A 21,431-nucleotide genomic window follows, 5' to 3' on the forward strand; every position below is an offset into this window, starting at 1 on the left:
CCATTGAAGGTACTGGGGGTGAAGCTACAATTGTAACTACATTAATGTTCACTACAAAGTAACTGTTTCTGTCTATGGGCACATACCTACAACAACCTGCTCACAGTCGTACACTGAAAATGTGGAAAATTGAACAGACTATCGACAAACTACGCCCCCTCAACCAGCAAACTACCCAACATCAAACTCCTCTGCTGGACCGCAAGTGGCATTAAAATCCCAACTACCCAAACAAATATACCCTCAACTGTAGATCACAATCAATATGGTTTAAAATAGAACGAGAAAACACACGGCTCCACAGTTCTAACCCCTGCATTGCAACAATCCTCCATAGCACGCTGTAGCAAGACGCAGTGGGACACATTGAAGCTAAGGCCTTTCACTCCCATCAGGACCAAACTTGAATCATCCGGAAAAACTCATAAAACACAACTAGACAAATGCAAAAGCAATGACTCAAACACAAGTGCAACCACAGCTTCAGTTGAGAGGAAACAATAATGCACAGTCATTGCCGAGGCAGTAAAAAGACTAAGCACTAAAATAAACAAAGCTGCAAACCTCATCATGGAACTATTTACAAGTCAGACATAGAAGGAACCTCAGAGGCCGCACTACCGGGCACAATGAAAAGTAGTCATAGCGCCACACAAACCACGAGACACAACATTGTATAAAAAAAACACACACAATTACCTCAAATCAGGCAAAGCGAGCACTCCCACATCACAAAGTTCATTTTCACACATTACAGAAAGAACTAAGCTCGTTTTAGGGTCGCAGCATTTTCCACATAATTATTGATTTGCCTCATTTAACACACAATCCATCTTCTGCTGTATAATCTCAGATAAAAACAAGTTTCGAAAAAAGAACTTGGCAAGTATCGGGGAATAACTGGAATTACAAGCAACAGTTTCCAACCAACAATACGGAAGACAGCTAAACCGAAAGCAGCCCGGGCTGACAGTGAGAGGGCGGGGGCTGCCCGCGCATGCGCGCTCTTTGTTAAGAACGAAGTCCGGCAGCTGAAGTCCCGGTGCCAGGAGGGGTCCCGGAGCCAGGAGGGGGCCGGGTGAAGACCAGCATGCAGAGACTGACCCACTGGCTGATGAGAGAGACAGGGACACGGAACACGCTGAAAGAGTCCGGTGAGTGGGGGGGGGGGGGGGGGGGGGTGTACGAGTGTGTCTGTGTGCGCGTGTGAGCCCTTGAGTGGGGGGTGCATGCGTGGCTGTGTGTGTGCGCGTGAGACCGTGGGTGTGTGTGTGTGTGTGTGTGTGTGTGTGCGCGCGCTTGTAAATGCCTTTGTCTGTGTGTGTGCCTGCCTGCCTGCGTGTTTAGGTGGGAATTGGAGGCAGGGGATGTGCACGGCGCCGGCCTGGACGTGCGCGTCCACAGACACCAATAGCCGCGCGTGCCCGACCCCTGTCTCAGATTCCCAGGAGACGGGCAACATTAGTTGTCGAGCTGGACAATGCTTCGCATTGTTCTCCAGCTCGACCTAATAAGACAACTACTATTGAGTTGAGCAGATCATAAGTGGCAGAAAAACATGCACACTGACTTGCACTGAGGAGACAGAGAGATCAGATGGGTTTGTGAACCTAAAAGACAGGCATTCTAAGGAATCACTAGTATAAGAGGCAGCAAGGTACTCTGAGGTCTCATCTGTTGTGTTACTTAGACACTGTAAACCTGCTATCAGTCAAACAGAGACACTTGTAATGCAGAAGACATACAATGAGGTGCCACTGCGACATTCTATGTGTGACTGCAACGGGGAGAGCATGCTTACAATCTTTGCTAGGGCTTAGCAAGTTAACAAACTCCCAGATGAGGTCTGTGCTGGTTCGACGCTGGGCATGTACATGGTAACCCTATTAACTCCCAAGGAGAGTAAGGATTGCCTGGCACATCACACAAGCATGAGACCATTTCATTATTATCCCTTCGGAACGTATGGATGTTTAGTCCATTTATTATGTGAAAAGTGTGCTTTTTAAACACAGTTTCCTCAATTACAATGGTTGTCATTGGTGTCATTCAATTCATTCTTCATTTATCAGCCACTTGACTGTACACAATTCATGCAAAGAAATACTCAAGTCTTCAGATCATCATGTATCATTTGAAAAGTTCACAGTCATCAATTCTTGCAGACTGGTCTAGCATCAAAACCAGTTTGTGATGGTCCAAGTGTAGTGGGTGGTGTGAGCGGTGGAAATGAGCCACCTCCCACAGTGTGATGGGACGCCACCCTCCTAAGAAAAATTCTGGACCTCTGAACTTAGTTATTTTTACAAATTAAGCTCTGCCAGAAACCTACATTACTATACTCCAGACCTTGTGCTATCCCACGGTGGTACCAAGTAGCTTAGACTCTTTATTAAGCTTTGCATTCTGGTTTTATAAGATCCTTCCCTGTCATAAATGCTGACCTACAATTAAATAATGGCAATGAAAAAAAGATTGGGAGAGCAACAATTATACTTACTAGACAGAAACTCTAGCATAGGGATGGCCATGGTGACTGTAGCAGAGATGTGCGTCACCTTCACAATCAGAACGTGTATACTCTTGATCAGAATGTCTGGCATCTCGACGATGCACATGGAGAGCGCAACCACGCACTGCTTCGCACAACGGGAAAGGAGAGAGCATTCCAGGCAGTATACCATCTCCCGCTGAAGAAAGACAAGACACATTGTTAGTGGGTTAAGATGAACAAAGAATAAAAGCATCCACATTCTGAAAAAAGCAGATTATTTTTTCCCTCAAGCGACGTTCCATAATCTAAAATCTATGATATAATGTGCCACCTGTTAACTAGCTCTAAGATTACAACAGACAAATACTCTAACCTGGAAAAGCCTGTATGAGATACATAACATTTATGTACTCACAAAACAGAATACTCTATGGCATTTGTCGATTTTCTGTCCAACTTCAAAAATCATCTGAATTAAGGTAAAGCGAATTGAACCTCTTATATGCATCGTAATATTGGCTAAAAAGTCCAAAGTGAATTACCAGTCTCCCGGCTGAGGGGTTAGTGACCGCAGTTGATTTGGTCACAGGTGAACGAGATCAAGAGACCAAGATTCTTGAATGCACACAATGAAAGTCAAAAAAGCAAACAGGTACTCATGGGGTTTTAGAACTGGAGACCAATCCAGAATAGAAATGTTGTTATCTAGGCTTCAGAATATCCATCATTGACAGCATGAAGACATACGGAAGAGCAAAACCAGATGATGGCGTGGTACGAGAGCATTTACTGTTTTGTGGTGGGTTAACGTGTGTTTTAGTCCTTTGTCCTGTTTGTATTGGGCATTCAATAAGTCCGGAGACACTGTACCCTAGAAGCACAAATGCATACAATGCACAGATAGGGGCGATGGCTGGTCGAGACAACAAAAGTAGACAAAATAACTAATTGAGAAGGGAATTAAATATATTACTCTTTTGGGCACTGATAGATGATATGCCCATCTTAATAAAGATTATCAGGTGGCTTATTCCTATGAAGCTTGAAAAACTGCTACCAACAGCAAATAGAAAAATGTAAATTTCACACGACGCACTGGTAGGCCTGTGGTTGTGATGGCGACCGAGTGATGCTGTGGCATTCAGTGATGCTGTGGTAGCGCATAGTGATGTTGTGGTGCCCCTGAGTGATGCTGTGATGGTGCTGAGTGATGCTGTATGCTATGCTATGTTTTGCTATCCTATGTTTTGCTATGTTTTGCTATCCTATGCTTTGATTTGTTATGCTATGCTATGCTATGCTGTGTTTTGTTATGCTATGCTATGTTTTGTTATTGCAAGAACGTTTCACTGAACCGTTGCTCTATTCTTGTTTAACAGATTACCTGTCGAGCGACATCCAGGTAGCTGTGGTAAGACGATAGAGCTGTCAGTACTGGAACCACCGCCAGCTGGAGATCTGTGCGACTCACTCCCTCAGGGGGATTAAAGAGACGATCCTGGAACTTCCTGTCCGTCAGCTAAAGAAAAAAAATAAATGTTAACGTAGCAGTCTGTAAGGCTTCCATAGATGTCTTGCACCACTTCAAAGCCCTTTGATTTACATACTCAAGTCTTCAAGTAGCCATCTTAAGGAGTGAGATATGGGGGTATATTTCAAAAGTGCCCCAGGGGTGCAACCATGTGCACGTGCTTTTCACACCCACCAAGACATTTTAGTGTTATAGAAGGGTCTGCAGATGTTTTTGTGCCCCACCTCACCCCTCTGTAACAGATCACATCAGCACACAGAGCAAGCGTGATCTCAAGGAGGCATTCCCTCATTTACTTGCGGCCAAGGCACGATGGATATGAGGGACCGCTTTGCCAGATTACAAATGTAGGTACAAAAGAGATGACAGGGTCATATATGTAAAGCTCCTGCAAATAAATTCCAGTCTTCCAAGATAAAGGGTAAAAAATGTTTTAAAATACCCATTTCACATTGCATACCTCTCTACCAGATTGCCTAATGTGCCAACTACGTATCTCTTGCAATGTTTTGTATACTATTGCTTATGAAACCAATAAAACAAATTTGAAATTAAAATACACATTTCACATCCTATATACATATTGGCGGACTTCAGAAAACATTCCATGCCAGATATCTTACACAATGTTTTTTGGGTCGTACTTTGCCTTGTGTCAAAAGCTACAAGTGAATGACTGCACCAGGCTTCTATCTATAGAGGGAACTATTCGGTGCTTGCATTCAATGTACTACGCCAGAAATCCTACCAGAATATATTTATCAATTTCTACCACATAAAAATATTTTAATAATAAAATTGGCAAAACCCAGCAAATCCTGTTTAAATATACATGTAATATAAAGAAGCCAAGCTAGAGGGAAGCACTAATACAGCCATTCCAATATGGCAGCAAAAGTTACATTTACAATCAAGCAACAACACCAGCACAGGTGTATCAGGGGTTTCCTCTGTTGGGGAGATCTGTGATGCAGATGTAGGGTGTATGCATAAGGGTATTTTAACCAGAGAGATAAACAGGGATCACTTGAGAAGGCAATAGAATTCCAGCCTGATAGGGGATATTATACAGGTACAGGGACATGATCGTCTTTGCTGCTGAGCAATAGCATTGGTACTAGCAGAGAATGCTTGAGCATACTTGCTGCAAAGTATTTATCAGCTAGGCATGGGCAAGGAGGGTATAAGAGTACCTGGTGAAGGAGGTGATATCAGTCACAAATTACTGCAGACAATATGTGAGATTCTAGCCAAGGGGGTGACTGTTTGTACCAGATGACGACACTATTGAATACCCTAAGAAGTTGGATATGTGATGCACTGGCAGAAATATTGCCTAGGTTCCTTACAAAGGTACTGATAATAAAAGTGAGCATGTCTTCCTGTGGTGTGATACACAGCATAATGCCAGAGAGCAGGATTGTCAGAGGACAGACATGCAGTGCAGGTCTCTGTCCCTGGGAGTGGTAGCAGAGATGCAGCAGTACATAATTTGTGGGCATCTTAGCCTGTTGAAGCGATACCAGTGATGTTCATATAGAAGGAATCTGGGAAAGTTCTCTGCCAATGTGAAGATAGTGATGCATTGCTGGGCAGGTATGTTAAGCATCACTGTCATCTAGATGAAGGGCTGCAGCAAGTTTGCACTTTTCACTTTCAAAGCTGTAATTTTCAAGTGATATGTCATCGAGAAAGAGGTGCACTTACCATGGCACAGAGGGCTATGCAAAGATGGTCGAGGTCACAAGGAGATGTCAGAATGAGTACTTTATACCGAAGAGACTCTGGTAACTTGGTCAGCACCAGCCTTAGTACTTTCCAATCAGTTTCCTACACCAGCGCAGGGAGATGGGTACAGAGAGGAAAATGAAAGAAGACTGTTATATTCACAAATAAGCTCAAACGTTCAAGAACAAGGCAATTACACCTTCTCCAGAGATACTTCTACTTAGGAACAGCAAAACTAGAGAAATGGTTAAATAAACGAAAGGATAAGAGATGATTTGCAACCAATTGCAATCAAGTTTAACAGCGTAATGTTGTTATTAAGACCAATTTTGAAGACCTGAGAACAAGAACTTTCTGGTTGGAGATATTAGAAGTTCTTTAGCCAAATGTGCCATAACCCAAACACTAACATGCAGTTGTTGGAGCCCTCAAACACAAGTAAAAGCGCTAAAAACATTGTGGAGTATGTTTACTTTCTCTAAAAGGAATCACTATCTGCTTTTCGACATTCTTTCACTTGCTTCCCCTTCTCAGTCAAAGGTTCCACTTTTACAGTGAGCAGGTCTGGCTCTGCTTGCTGGGGATGTGGCAGATGCTTCTGAAGCCTTAACAGCAGACTGCTCAATGAAGAGATGAGCAGGAACTCACACAACCTGTGAGTGACAACAGGCAATGCCGAGCAATGACTGGAGAAGCTTGGTGGAGCATGTGTCAAACATCTATTATATGTTACGAAGCATCAATTCTTTAGCCACATGGTAATAGCCAATACCAACCTGTCTGAGACACTGCAGTAGAACACCGAACACCATGGAGTAGGGCAGGTATGCCATCCTGAAGGCGCTCTGGGGAGGGGAGTTGCTGGGGCTGCCAGCTGGGGGTGACAAGGACACTGCAGCCTTCCGCTCTGAAGCTTTTGTCTCGGTATCACTGCAAATTCAGAGGAAACAGTTTTATCTTGAAGACCTTCAAATGTCAGCATTCAGATCTGGCCGAACACAGCAGAGTTGTCCGCCCTACATGCCTAAAGAAAACGCATTCAAAAGAGGAACATTACAAGCGCACTTTCAATCGACCCCGGCCACTAGCCCTCACCAAGTGCAGCAGAAGGAGGGAGCTGTGGAGCCTACTAATGCAACAGCTTATTTGGCATTCAGGGGCCAGTCTACTAGGACCACAGCAGTAGAAGAATATCGAACGGTAGCATCAATCGGCTGGCAGTCCCAATTAAGCCAGACAATGCCAAGGTGCTCAATGAATGAAACTTCCAGATCCCAAGTTCCTAATCAGAACAATTTTAAATTTGTCAATTTCCTAGCTGAGGCCAGGGAGAAGCTTTTGTAAGAAGACGTGGACTCCTCTGCTAAGAACATATCCTATCTTTACTACGGTCCGCACAGCCAGTGGACACAAACGCCCTGAAAATCGATAAACTAACATCACCTTCTTTCTCCTTCTGTATTCAATATGATGATTTGTCTCTCAGATTTTAGAAGCTCTTCAGATGCCACCTACTTTTATCAATTCACAAAAACAACAACAAATATTGGTGATTAAAAACGTTCAGGAACTTACACATAATCACAGAGGCAATAAGGGCTGAAACGCACAGCTCCTTCCTTGTTGGGGAGGCCAAGGCGTTGGAGCGAATCAGCTCTCAGAAGCAGAAGAAATTCAAAAACCTGCCGGGAGACCACCAAGCATAGGATTACAAGCCATCATATGGAGAAAAACTCAGTCAAACAGAATACAGATGAGGACTAAACTTTTACTGCCAGTATAGAACTCAGATATAGATAAGAGGTTAAACTTTAATGTAAGCTCCCATGGACAGTCTCTTCAAATAAGAAACTTGTCCCGTTACAAACTTCATAAAACTAAAGAATATCCAGCTTTTAACTTCTTTTCCATATCCAATTTCATCCTGCCCTGTGCATAAGTCTATTTACAGTTAAGTGGTACAAATGAGCAGTTTACTATCGTTTTTAAGAAATCAGCAAAAACATGGGCATAGCCTCAAGCACCGCCAAGAGGTGTGCAAATATGTGGGTACAATAAGTTTCACAACTTAATAAATTGCTGCTTGAAGCAACAATAAAACAATTAAAGTAGATAAAATCAAAGGAAGATAAGGAGTGTGACCTAGAAGGACAAAACGTTTTTCATATCTGGACAATTGGAAGGAAACTGCGTGGGAGAAGGAGATTTTCAAAAATTGAACTGCATATTTCATGCACAATGACAGAAGTAGAAGAGTTGAGAAACTAAACGTAAAGGAGATTCATGGGTATTATGACATTCTGGTAAGAAAGAACACATCTGTTGATAACTTCATCATAGTCCCTTTCATAAATCTCAGGTTTCTCATACCACTCAAATTGTTCTATACCAATTATAATGCTCCCAGCAATACCTCTGAATTGATCTATCTGCTTTCATTTGGTTGACCACATATGTGGGAAGCTCACTTATATGTCTGTAATATCACAGGCATTTATGTTTTAACTGCAACACGTGCATCAATAGTTTCCCTAAGGTCCCAAAGCTGGACTTTGCGGTTATAAGGTGAGGATATTACAGCCTACCACCAACTAATCTCAAAATTGCTCAACATCTGTGCTTATCAACAATTCCTCAGCAACATGCCCACGATTCTTGGGCAACTCCAGAAGCAAGTCCTCGGCAAACTGTAAAGAGTGGGAAAAAAGTGGCTAAAGCTCTACGCTAAAATGCAAGAGCACATGTCAAGAACTAAAGAGACTGGTCCTCCACCTGGATCGACATCTCCAAAGGAATAGGCAAAGACTGTGGTTCAGCACTCTGGTATATTGGAGTCATAATCCAAAAGACATCAACAGGGTGGAATTGAGCCCCCCTTTCCCATCACACAACATAAAGACAGTATACTTTCATCCACAAACAAAAATGGTCTAGTCAAATTATGTGCTACCCAAATAAAAGTTGTTGGTGGATCCATAGTGTCCAACTGAAAACGTTCCTGTACACTTACAGCGTTATCTTGGCAAACTTCTTCCTCTTCCTAATATCAAGTAGTGAAACACACATCAGGCCACAGGCATAATAATGCCAAAATCAAATATCCCAAATACAGGGTGGAACAGACTGCCATATGGGAAATCATCAAGGACAACACTGGGAACTGAGGTATAGGTAATCTGAAAATGTGATGTTTCATCCTCAATCTTATATGTAGCCCTGGCTATTTAACTCAGTCAATTCCTGGCTCATTTTTCACCCCTATTGATAATTTCAAATTATTATTATACTGTCCTGTCATCACTTCATAGGCCCTATATGCTGTCAGGGGACTCAAATGACCACTGCATCCAGTGTTACTAGTTCGGTACGGTCTGTTTCTGCTGACTTCATAATTCCATATTTTCTTACCTGCAGTCTGATGCTGCCGGCTATGTTCGAGCAGTACAGGAGGTTGTAATGCCGCTTGATGTGGTTGATCAGCATTTCATACACCCGGGATGCATGACTGGAAGGTAAACAGTACAGCTTCGTCTGCAGACAAGTCACGGGTAGAAAGCATGTATGACCAGATAAAAATGAGAGTCAATCACACTATGCCTGAGGAATCTAAACTTGAAACACCTGGTCACGCTGACAGACAACAATGTCTAGTGTTCACTCACCCATACAGATGCACACACTAGCTGCAGCGGTTTCAGATTACGGAGGATAATATCTCATAGGGTAGACATTGAGAAACAACGTCCTAGCCAGGAAGCCACATAAATCCACCTATTGAATCTTCACCCTGACTGGTAAGGGGTGGTGGACAAGATGAAGGATGCAAAGATTGACCTCGGACCTTGCACACCTCCTCTCAAGGCACACATTCAGGGAAAATGCATTACACTTCATCTAAACAACCATGAAGACTAGCAGAGTTTGACTCTCAGTTTGGTCTTTTTTTTTCTCAGCAGGAGTCTGCATAGAAAGCAGGACGCTCTAATTGGCCATCGCTGGAAAAAGCACTATGGCATTTGTGCAATAGTAGTTGCACGCTCTGCCCATTTCACAGTCTGACTTTTAAATATAAAATAATAAATAGAGCCATTGGCACACTGCCACCATTTTTGAAGGGGTGGATAATGAGGGTTGGGGCAGGGGTGGAAGGCTCACATTAAAATACTGATTAGTTTGGCAAGCACATGGTCGTACCAGGTGCACATCAGTGAATATGTTCTTGTAATTAGGACTTGAGAGACAGAACAAGCCTAGCAGCATAGAAACTGCAAATCCACTCACCGGGTATGTATGGCACCCGGACTGCACCGTACCGCCAAATGACAGGAATGTGTGCATATTAGCAGCGATCTACAACTAACACAACTACAAATGGAACTGATCAAGCTATATTCAGTAGCGCCACCTACATTCAGTAGCGCTAAAACAGTTTTCAGAGTGGGGGGTGCTGCCATCAATGTTACATCACTAAATTCATAGGTGAACTGCAAATTCCAAGCATCACACGAAGCTACGCCCTTTCAAAAGGACAGTGGTAAGTGGTGTAGCATGTAGCAGGTGTTACAAATGTATTACAAAGCGTGGTGGAGTAGCTCACTTATTGGACAGTACATTTTCCATTGAAATGACCACCAACTTTGCACAGACAGTTTTACTGATAAAATTGTATAGCACCCAAACTATTATGTCTGGAATTTGGGTGTCATGGATTATTTGTCATTTGCGCATCACCAAGTGAAGTGCCTTGATTTCTTTGGATACTATTAAAATCTTTCTTTCCATCACACTTTAGAATTAGAAAAAGTGCTCTGCTTTCCTAACAGTTAATTTTGAAATATCTGCTCCAGTTCATGGATAGGTATTTACAGTTGTTTGCAAAGTTTTTGGATTTTGTAAAGTGAACTGTGTGACAATGTTACTGGTGTGGAAGAAAGGCTGCAGAATGTTGTTTCCTTCTAACGCAGTCAGAGAAAGAAGAGTAAACACTGGTGTCAATACTAAAAGAATAAGCATCAATTTATCATAAGACTAGACTGTTATTTGAGGTCTGCCTTTGTACGCACAGCAAATGTGACAAGATAAGACCAACATTTTAAATAACCTAATGCCCATTCACTCTCTGATCTCGATCACTGTTATTTTGGGGGTAATGCAGCACCCCTACTTCCAAACACCTATGCCTACATTTTACAATGAGCATCCACATCTACTTCAACTGGAGGGACCATTGCTAGTTTTCTACCACAGCCAGGGAGTTTATGGACTGCTATCACGCCTATATGTGCATAATAATTGCCATCAGTGTTTACAGTAAACATTTGTCTTGCATGAATTCAGTTTGCCCCCACATACCTGCAGTATCACTATGAGACCCAAAACTCCAGTCTTCACATCCTCCAAGGAAGCAAGCTGATTTTCGCCAGCATCAGCAGGCAGCGTAAGAGAACGTGCAACCACCTTTATAAGAGGCAGAAGAATGCAAATGTTTCAAATAAACTAAAGGCGATAGTTAACTTACTCAAAAGTGTACAGGTGAATGAACAATGCTAAGGATAGATAATGAATCACATTTAACAAAGGATCTCCGGCATCTGCTTGTAAATCAGGAGATGGGTCAAAATAGTTTGAGACAACAAAACTATCCAAATATTCTCCTTAGCCATCAGGAAAGCCAAGAATACGCACGGGAATCAAAGGAAAGCACATGGCACGGAAACTCTGATCTCAAAAACAGACCAGGAGTTGACAAGCTGGACAGAAAATGGCTAAGCAAGACTTCTTCATTCAGCAACACAGACAGTCCCATTCAATATTTTCAGAGGGAGACGGTAAGCATCACAAATTGAAAGACAAAAGCAAAGTCTTTTTACATAAGCACAGACCTGTGCCCCAAACAATAGTACTTGACTTTACAGGGATTCAAAGGAGACCCTACTAAGATGCCAAGGAGTTCCACAGACTAATTTGTATAGGACGCTGAACCATACTTTCCTACCACTACCCTAATGTCAACCATCCCTGAAGCATCTGTCCCACAAACACTGAAACCGAGAAGCCACAAAGTTTATGTATAAAGTTTAAAGAGCAATTCAAATTGAAATCTCCTCTCCCAAAGAAGCTCGTAAGGTAAACCCTGGATCAATATAGATGTATATGGCTCGCCATTCGAACTAGCTCAGTGTATCAAATTCATTGGCTTTGGCAATTCCAAATTTACTTCAGAAACCCACACAGACAAGAAGAGTCAGAGCAAGACTGCCAGGAATTATGTTTGAAGCAATACTATGGGCCTCTGATCTAAAGGGTGAAGATACCTTCCTTAAAAAACCCTTGAAAGCACAGTTTCATGCTGCAGCATGCCTCTGAGAAATTATAACCACCCAAACACAGACTGGCCTTCTTTAGTTCATTCTTCAAGCTTGCAGTAGTTTGGCCTTATGAAAACCTCACCGATAATCTCAACCTCTTGACTTCCTAAGATGCTTATGAAAGAGGCAAGACCTCATAACTGTAGACATTTCATGATGTAAAAACAAGAGGTATCCAGGCACTCTTCACTCAAGGCCCCAGTCAGTCTCTGGATCTCCTCCCCTTCCTCATCGGACTTGCCCAATTATGTGGAAAATCAGAAAGGAAGTCAAAAGCGTCCTCGTCTGACAACATATGAGGGACTTTAAAAGCAAGCCTGTATGAATGTAAAAACCTGAACATAGCTCATGTGATATGCAAGAGAGTGTATGCTGCTACATTACTGTCAAACCCCCTCATATCTTAAATATAACCAGAGTACTCAGGACATTCAACAATGGCCACCCACGTTCAACATGCTGGACAAACATTGGGAAATGACTGGGCTACTATTGACAATACTGGAAGTAAAGTACTCATATTTCAAACTTGTTCCAGACTTTTGGGCAACAATTGGAATGGCATTTGACAGTTACTCCTGCTACTGCTGGACACACCAGAGATACTTCTGAAATTGACAGGAGGTGGCAGTGTAGGAAAGCGTCCCTTTTTATCGTGGTCACACCCACTTTTTGCCACTGGTACGGATGTGTTTAGACTGATGTGCACTGGGTCCCTGCTAATGGAGTCCCAGCTAACCAGGTCCCAATGCACTTTTCTTAAAACAAGGGAGGTGATAGTGCCAACAGGGTCCCCAGGACCCCAAGAGATACACCCACACTTGGGTTTGCCCAGACTTGACATCCAGTCTCAGTCTGCAGTCTGTTTCTGCAGGCCCCCTTCAACCGGGAGAAACTCCTGCACCTGAATCCGACCCCAAAAGATATCACTGCACCCAAGCCCACAGCCACAGGAGAGGAGGACAAAGGTGTCCCTGCGCTCTCGAGGATCTCAAGGGTCGAGCCCACCTCTTGGTTCCCCCAGACGGGTCCCCCAGTCCCTGTTTGCATTACCGGTCCTGAAAATGCACTGTCCATTTCTGAAAACTGTAATAGTTCAGAACTCGAAATTGACTAATGTGATGATCTTGGTATGTAAATTAATATAAAAGTAGGTGTTATTTTTATAAATTGGTGTTGGATTTTTTTGAGGGTGTGTCTCATTTATTGCCTTTGTGTATGTAATACATATTTAGCACTACACTCTGATATGCCTAACCGCTCGCTCACACTACCGCAAAATAGAGGATTCAGGTTGTCATTTGTGCCTCTGCAATTCCTTTGTGGTTTGATGGACTCTTTACACAGTGTACCTCTTTTTGGGCCACTATATAAAGACCCCGCCTCCTACAATCACAAGTATAATATTTAAATACAAATCTTACTGGAGAATTGCCTCACCAAGATGATAAATACACTTTTCTGTTGGACAGAATCCCAACCAGCAAGTCACTTAATTACAGAGGACAATTAAAATAACTTGTGCTGCTGCCACACAACGTGAAGAAAAATGAAGGGCTTTCAAAATGTTGATTTGTTTATGGGTAAGGCTTTCACTATGATCAGAAGGTATAGCCATCAGCTTAATCTACCTGGTGATTCACAACTACAATACCAGATGGACATAAACTGTATCATTCTGGCAGTGGAAATCTTTGCCAGTGTTTAGTTTTTGATAACAAGCTCACTCCAAGAAAGCTTAAGTCAGAAAAAGCTGTTTGGATTTATTCCTGAATTTTCTTCAATGCAAGAAAACGACAAAACAAACTTTCAGCATCAATTGTCCGACTCTGGTAGTTGATGGGTACAGGATCAATGGCGTTAAAACAAACAAGAAGAGCTGAGTTACAATGGCTTTTGACGCCAATCTTACTTTTTCCAAGATATCCATCAGGCTGTCAAAGTGATGTGTGTTGCAACCCTCTGCAAGGTCTACTATGAGTTGTGTGGCAAGCTTTCGGACCTGGTGATCTTTATCTTCTGGAATATGCGCCATCTGTGGTATGACCACCAGCTCAATGAGCTCGTCCTAAAACAAAAGAGAAAGAAATAAACTATGAAGTGAAGAGCAGAAACAGTGTTTCAATTAAACCCTATGAATTGTGTCCAAGCTCAGCAAGCAACTTCACGACTGGCTGAGTATTGATGTAAGGATGTTAGAGGCTGAAATCTGTTCAAGCCTATGGAAACATTGTGTTATCCAAGAACGAGAGGATGAAGTTGCTACAACTAGAAGGCAGTCTCCCATGGTCTCAGTGTAGGAGTCTAATAAGTACAACATGGTAAAGACCTCAGTAAGTTAAAAGTACGAGCATTGAAACTGGTCAAACCAATAGAGACTACTCTGCCCCCATGTATAGCTTTTGTAGTCAAAACAACTTGGAGACCGCTGTGTCACAGGATCGGAGTCTAGTCTGTAAACCCCACCTGACGGCTCATTGGGACTGAACGATGCATTTGAATACCATTTAAAACCAGAACCACAGTACAAAAGGAAATCTCAAACAATGGAGTCAGAATTTGGATGCCAATGAAAACTTGATCAAAAACAAACAAAAAACTTTACCAATGAAAGCTCACATCACAATTGTAAAGAATTACTCAGGCAACATGACTAGCCCTGTAGGTCTATAGAAGAACAAGTTACTTCCCTTCGGTAACAATATATCTGTAAGAAACATTAGTTAGTGATAGATTCCTTACCTTAGAATTACCCCCCGGCGTCCGACTGCATCTGGAAAGTTTTCGTCAGCAGTACCCCTGCACGTCGGTAGGCATCGTCGTGGTGATGTCGACGGAGCTACTTAGACGCGCCCACGAGTGCTGATGTCAGTTCTGTACACGACTTTCCATGACAGGAATGGAGAGCCATGCAAGATATTGACCACTGCAGCATTGAAACTAGGGCCCTGAAAGAGATGACCATAACCCTAGAAATCAGTTCGCAGAACAGGGAGGATGGGTGGGGCAGTAAGGAATCTATCACTGTAGGAAGGTGGCTACCTGACTATGGTTACCCCAGATTTTTTTGCCTTGTGTTTAGCTGGTTTTCGACTTAGTTGGCCTGGTTCCCTGCTAATCAGGGCCCCAGGCTATCTGCTCTCTCTGTAAAATGGATTCCATGTACCCTAGGTGCATAACTAGATTGGCTTGGGTCACCTTATCAGCCCCTGTACAGAGCACTATAGGTGCCCAGGGCATAGGTGCATCCAAGGCCTACCAGGGGCTGCAGCATATCTTTTGCCACCCCTGGTTGGCTATCTAAAATTGATACAACTGGCTGATCACTCAGCTGGGGCAAGGTGGTGTAATCACCCCTTGCTTAGATATAGTATGCCTATATCTAACCCTATCTGGACACATATAAACCTGTGAGCCACTCCTATGGCAGGCCTTAACAATCCTGAAGGCAGAGTGCGTGGTTTAATGTGAGATGGTGCTCTAGCATGAGCTGAGCCTGTCTGCAGCTGTCGGGACCAATTCCCTTAGCTGTTCTGGGATAATGCCAAACCATATACTATTAAGTGCATTATAATCCTCGCGGTTATATGTCAACTTTGGTTTGGCTTTATCAAAACATGTCGTGTAAGGTGTCATACGATTTGGAATACTACCCCCTCGCCAGTCCTGGCGACGGGGGTAGCATTCCACCCCTCTAGAGGGGACGACATGTTACTTTTGCTAAAACGCGGTTGATTTTTAAAAGAGCCTCAGATCCACAAAATGGATGCTTCTGCCACAGACACATGTCTGACCTCCTGCTGCTGACCGAAACTCAGCAGAGGAGGCCTGGACAAAGGATTTCCTGTCACAGGGAGGTGTGACACCACCCCAGACAGGAGATAGTGGATTGTAGCAGGGAGGTTTGAATGAAACCAGACAGTGCCTGGGGAGCACAAGGCTTCCCCTTGCATAATCCGGTCAAACCGGTTCTGGGGCAGCCCAGCCCCAGCTCCAGTGAGACCTGGACAAAGGAAAGGGGGGTAACCACCCCCCTTCCTGGTCCCACCCATAGGGGAGGGACCTAGCAGGAGATCCACCCCTCAGATTGGAATAAGAGGGGGAGCAGTGCCAATGCAACTCAGATCATCCTGAAGAAACATAAGAAACGAAATCTGGACCCTTCGACTTTCTACACGACGTGAGAAGACTGAAGAATCTCCCTTGTGGTCAAGGAGTGACCACCCTGTGCAAACAGGCACCATCCAGCCCTCGACCCTTGCTTTGTTGCAGTTCCCGCCGGAACTCGAGCGACAGAGATCGACGAGATCAAGCTTGCCTGCCTTCTACCTGCCCGATCCACAGTCCCTGCAGAGCTGAGACCCGTGGAGGCGACCGGAAGCGTGGGGCACGCCATCTTGAAAAGGCCACGAGACGCTGACCGTGCAGCCCACGAGTGACCCTCGAAGCTGTACACCGGGGTTTGAGAAGCCCCAGCCCCGAGCTCCACTTGCACCAAAGCTCACCCCTCCACACTCGACGAGTGCTGCGTGGGGCCCTTCTGCTTGTGTGCGCTCGACGCGTTGGCCCGGTCACTTGCCAGCTGGCTTGTGGCCCCTGTGCCGACGAAACTTGAAATACGACTTGCTTTTCTGGTTGCTCCAGATCTGCACCAGCTCCTGTGAAAAGGAGCACCGACTCTGACCCTCCTGGCTCGAGTGATAAGCAATCTCCCGGTTCTGCGTGGATTGCTTTTGCCAAGTGCTGTTTGCTGCAATCTTGAAGCCGACGGTGCTGACGGCGAGAGCCTACGTGGGACAGATCGTGACCTGCTCCTGGACGTCGCAGATGCCCCAGAGCCCACGTGACAGCGGAGAGAAGCCTATCGACAACCGCCTGATTGCGCCCGACATTGCCTGGTTCCGTCCTGGTTCCACCCTGGTCGCTGCTGAGTGACCCAGACTCTGTCCCCTCTGCTTTCAGGTACTTTTCTACTTCGATCCACCCTTGGATCGCACCGGACACTTCTACTTCACAGCGCCTGCAGCTGCAACAGCTTCAAGCACCAAGAACCTGCGTGACAGAACCCGACGCCACTTCGACCCTGTGCACCCACGGCCTGTGGGTGAGGTAACTTTGCAACGCCGGTGTCCTTACACTGGTACACACCTCTAGGGTCTGTGTCTAAAGTTTTGTGTTCCTAGGTTCAGCGGAAGTATCATTTAATTCACTTTATCCAACTTTTACGCACCATTGACTTTACATTGGTGCGCGCCGCACTTTCCGTGCTGCACCCGTCTCCTGTGGGCTACTCCCGACTTCATCATTGCTAGTCCTGACTGCTCCCAGCGAATCTCTAGGCCCTAGGCCTAACCATTGTTCGATAAGTGTTCCTTATACCACTTTTTTAATATATGGTCTGAGTGGCCACCCGCCCTCATCCATAACTGTGCAACTTTATATGTTTTACTGTGCTTTTGATTTAACGCTTGTGCCCCTTTCCTCATAAAGAGTACTGGGGAGTAATTTAGAAATAAATACATATATTTTTACAATATATACTTGTGTGGTGTCCTTTCATTTGATTACAGGATTGTATGTGGTAAAACAGCTCGCTTAACACGACCTCTTAAGTTAAGCCTTTAAGGCTGCTTAGTCCATGCTACCACTAGGATAGCTTGTCTACAAGGTTGACTTACAACCTGACATCTTTGGGGTTTGTTTGGACTGATACCCAGTGGTTCCAGAATTGGAAACACTACATATCAGGCCAACTTCTCACAATCACCAATTAATGTTTCTTACAGATACATCGTTACCCAAGGTAAGTAACTTGTTCATCTGAAAAAAACACGTTAGTGATGATGCTTTACCTTAGAATAGATACCCCAGCAATACCAACCCCGGTGGTAGGTCTGCAAACCAAGGTCACACCAGAAAGTCACGGAGAACAGAACGGACCAAGAAGCTGTCTCTCCAGAGTTGACTGTCAAGGCAAAAATGCTTAGTAAAAGTGTGCAGCGAGGCCCACGTGGCTGCCTGACAGATGTCTTGCAGGGGGATACCACATCCCAATGCAATAGTAGCTGCTGTCGCCTTGGTAGAATGGGCGCGCACCGGCACCGGAGGTTCCTTTTTAGCGAGAGAATAACAGGCTTGGATACACAAGACGACCCAACGGGAGATAGTCCTCTTGTGTACAGACTGACCTTTCTTGGCGCCTGAGTAGCCAACAAAGAGCTGGTCATCCACCCGGAACTGATGTGTGCGATTCAGGTAAAATGAGAGTGCACGTTTTGGGTCCAGACAATGGAGCCTCTCTTACTCTCTGGAAGGGTGCGGAGGCGGAAAGCAAGTGGGCAAGGTGATAGTTTGCCTGATGTGGAAGGCAGTGACAACCTGTGGCAAGAAGGAGGACGAGTGCGAAGCATAACGTGTCCAGATGAACAGACAGAAAAGGAGGCTTACAGGAAAGAGCCTGGAGCTCACACACGCGCCTAGTGGAGGTGATGGCAACCAGGAAATAGACGTAGAGGACAGTTGTGAAGAGGCTCAAACATGCACACATCAAATATACAATAACAAAATTCAAGTCCCACTGCGGCATTACAAACGGAATAGGAGGGAAAAGGTGAGTAATGCCTTTGAGAAATCTATTTACAACAGGGGATTTGAAAAGAGGGCTGATCAGGGAGACTGAGAAAGGCTGAAATTGGAGAAAGGAAGCCCTTAATAGTGATTTGCATAAAGCCATTATCTGACCCAGGGTGGTGTAGAGTGCAAAAAACGATGGATTTAGGCCCAGATCCTTGTACTGGGGTGAATATAAGACATTGATCTACATTCTGTCCATCAAATGGTTTTTTGTAAAAGTCTTAATAGTGCCCAGAGCGGAGCCCTGCTGAGCCAGAGAAAGAAGGAACAAACAAACTTATGAAAGAGGTGCAGAAAGGGGATCCACAGTATTTGCTGTGCACCATGCCACATGGATTCTCCCAGCACTCGACTTGTTCTGATACCGGATTTTGGGGGACATCCCCATCTCTCAGCATCTCGCTTATACTTCGGCGACCCGCCCGCCGATTCCACTGTGCCCGTTTCTCTGCGGCAGCTCAGTCGTGGCTCTAGCCACTCACCGTTCCATTCTCCCAGTCGTGTAAGCAAGGGCCTGCTGTTCTCAACCCCTACACCTCCGGTGGCTCTCCCCCCGGTCCTGATCTAGGCCCTTAACGGGGGGGGGGGGAACACCAGCACTGCCCGCTAGTCTCCTTCTCTTTCCGCCAGCCCTCCGACTTACTGTACTTCACAACGGGCTCTCACCAGGGCATGCCGGGTCCTCCGCTTCGTCTCCCCGCTGTGGCCCTACTCCGTTTGCCCGGGGCCCGACATGGATACGTTCTTGGGGGTTTCCGTCGAGATTCGGGACGTTCACGCCCCGTTCGCGGTCCTTTGGTTGCCAGTGTTAACCCCATCCCTCCTGCCGGTCGGTCCGAGCCTCCGAGTCGTACCTTTCTGCATGGGGCCTCAGCAAGATGGCGCCCGCAGCTCTTGCCGACTCAGGTTTCCCAGCGGCTGTTACAGACGGTGAAGCAGATTCTTCTCTGTCTGTGGATGCCGTAGGGCAGCGACGATCTTTCTCCCTGGAGGGTGTTTTGTGCGCCTGGAATATTAAGGCTATATGCTGGATAATTATTTCCCTTTTTTTTTTTTTTTTAAATTCTTTTTATTATATAAACAGGCTCCATACAATCGAACAAAAGACATCAGCAGTAGAACGGTGATACAGATAGGACAAAGTTACATAGCATAACACATCTTCAAATAAGCTTGCATTGGTAGATCAAGCCCCCCCCCCGCCCCCCCATCCCGACAGTCAACAAGCTAGTCACCCCCTCTGTAGATCTCTTCACTGTGAGCATACCTGCGGGCACTATGATGACACTATCCTCTGCCGCCTCGCTCCCTCCTCCCATCCCACCCCACCTCTCATCCATTTCAGTGTGTGGAGTAACTGGCAATTTCTCCCCCATAACTAATTGGACCCAGACATGTCTTGGGTATTCAACAGCTCTCCTCTATGTTGCCTCCATGCCGCCCACACCTTCTCCCACTTTTTAGGGCATCCCCTACTTTTATAAATGACTCTTTCTGCTCTCTGGCACCAATCCAGGTCCCTCTCCCAGTCTTCCACTGTTGGTATCACCTCACTCCCCCATAGCCTCGCTATGTTCCGTTTTGCAACCATGCTAGCTAATGCGAACCAGATCTTGTCACCTTTCGACCATGTGATATCACTTGTGACTCCCAATAAGTGCCAACGAGCCTCCAAGGGGACTTCCGACCCTACTACCTCCCCCATGATGTCAGATAATCTGGACCAGCAGTCCCTGATCTTGGTACAGTCCCATAATATATGAAAAAACTTGCCTTCCTCCCCACAGCCCCTCAGACAGAACCTCGAATCGGCATAGCCGATTCTAAACTGTGTCGTGCGTGGGGTGTAAGAGCGGTGCAAAATATGGAGCTGGCTGGATAATTATTTACTGCCGGGAGCTCCGGCAAACGTGACTATGCCGCCATGCGTCCAAGCCACGCCCCCCGCCATGCAGTAGTTTTGTTGCACCACCAGGATAGTCACAGCCCTAAGGTGGGTTACCTGATGTGCTCCACGAAAGAAGGGCTCCACTGTCTTGTTTGTGGTAGAATTAGGAACTCTGGGACAGGCTTACGCCCACTCCCCACAGGAAGTGGTCATATAGGAGGTTTAGTGACCCCAGAGGTAAGCAGCCCATTGGCTACTAACCTACACTCCCCTTAACATCCCTAAATGTAGTGTTTAGGTGATTTCCCAACACCAGGAACTCAGATGTGTGTCTGAAAGAAGAAGAAAGACAAAGAAGAGTCAAAGACGCGACAACTGTGGACCTGGTGCCATAACCTGTCTGCCTGCTCATGTTCAGACAATTGTAAAGACCAGACATCCTGCAGTTGTGCATCCTTCCAGAGACTTGGAGGGATGCCAGCACTTCACCAACCAGCCAGCATCTGCCTTGAAGTGAAGGAGCCACTTCCCTGCAGCCACCAACCGCAAAGTCCAGTTCACCGATTTGCTGACCACCGGCTCCAGAGAAACAGCAGCAGTAGGTTACTAAAGCTCCCAGAGGCCATCCCGGTCTCTCTAGCGAGTTTCGAGATGCCAGATCCTCCGGCACGAATACCCACGGTACCGGAGCCCTTGCAGCAGCCAAGGCTTGTACAGTGTCCAGCCCGGACACCAATGCCGCCAAGACAGACCTTCCGACGTGGGATGTCGGCATCAGAGAGGCTATAG

General features: G+C 45.3%; 1 protein-coding gene across 4 annotated transcripts in view; it reads right to left on the reverse strand.

The window, feature by feature from the left end:
* TSC2 (TSC complex subunit 2) overlaps positions 1-21,431 on the reverse strand; it is a 196,984-nt gene that overhangs the window by 105,405 nt on the left and 70,148 nt on the right. For all 4 annotated transcript variants that reach the window (XM_086940493.1, XM_086940494.1, XM_086940496.1 and 1 more), the window contains exons 15-22: positions 14,034-14,189; positions 11,106-11,210; positions 9,162-9,284; positions 7,329-7,435; positions 6,530-6,683; positions 5,733-5,855; positions 3,879-4,013; positions 2,501-2,690 (exon numbers count right to left, since the gene is read on the reverse strand). In XM_086940493.1, coding sequence (XP_086796619.1) covers positions 2,501-2,690; positions 3,879-4,013; positions 5,733-5,855; positions 6,530-6,683; positions 7,329-7,435; positions 9,162-9,284; positions 11,106-11,210; positions 14,034-14,189 — 1,093 coding nt within the window. The remainder of the gene's footprint in view (positions 1-2,500; positions 2,691-3,878; positions 4,014-5,732; positions 5,856-6,529; positions 6,684-7,328; positions 7,436-9,161; positions 9,285-11,105; positions 11,211-14,033; positions 14,190-21,431) is intronic.

Source organism: Lissotriton vulgaris, chromosome 10 (assembly GCF_964263255.1).
Source record: "Lissotriton vulgaris chromosome 10, aLisVul1.2, whole genome shotgun sequence".
NCBI lineage: Eukaryota > Metazoa > Chordata > Amphibia > Caudata > Salamandridae > Lissotriton > Lissotriton vulgaris.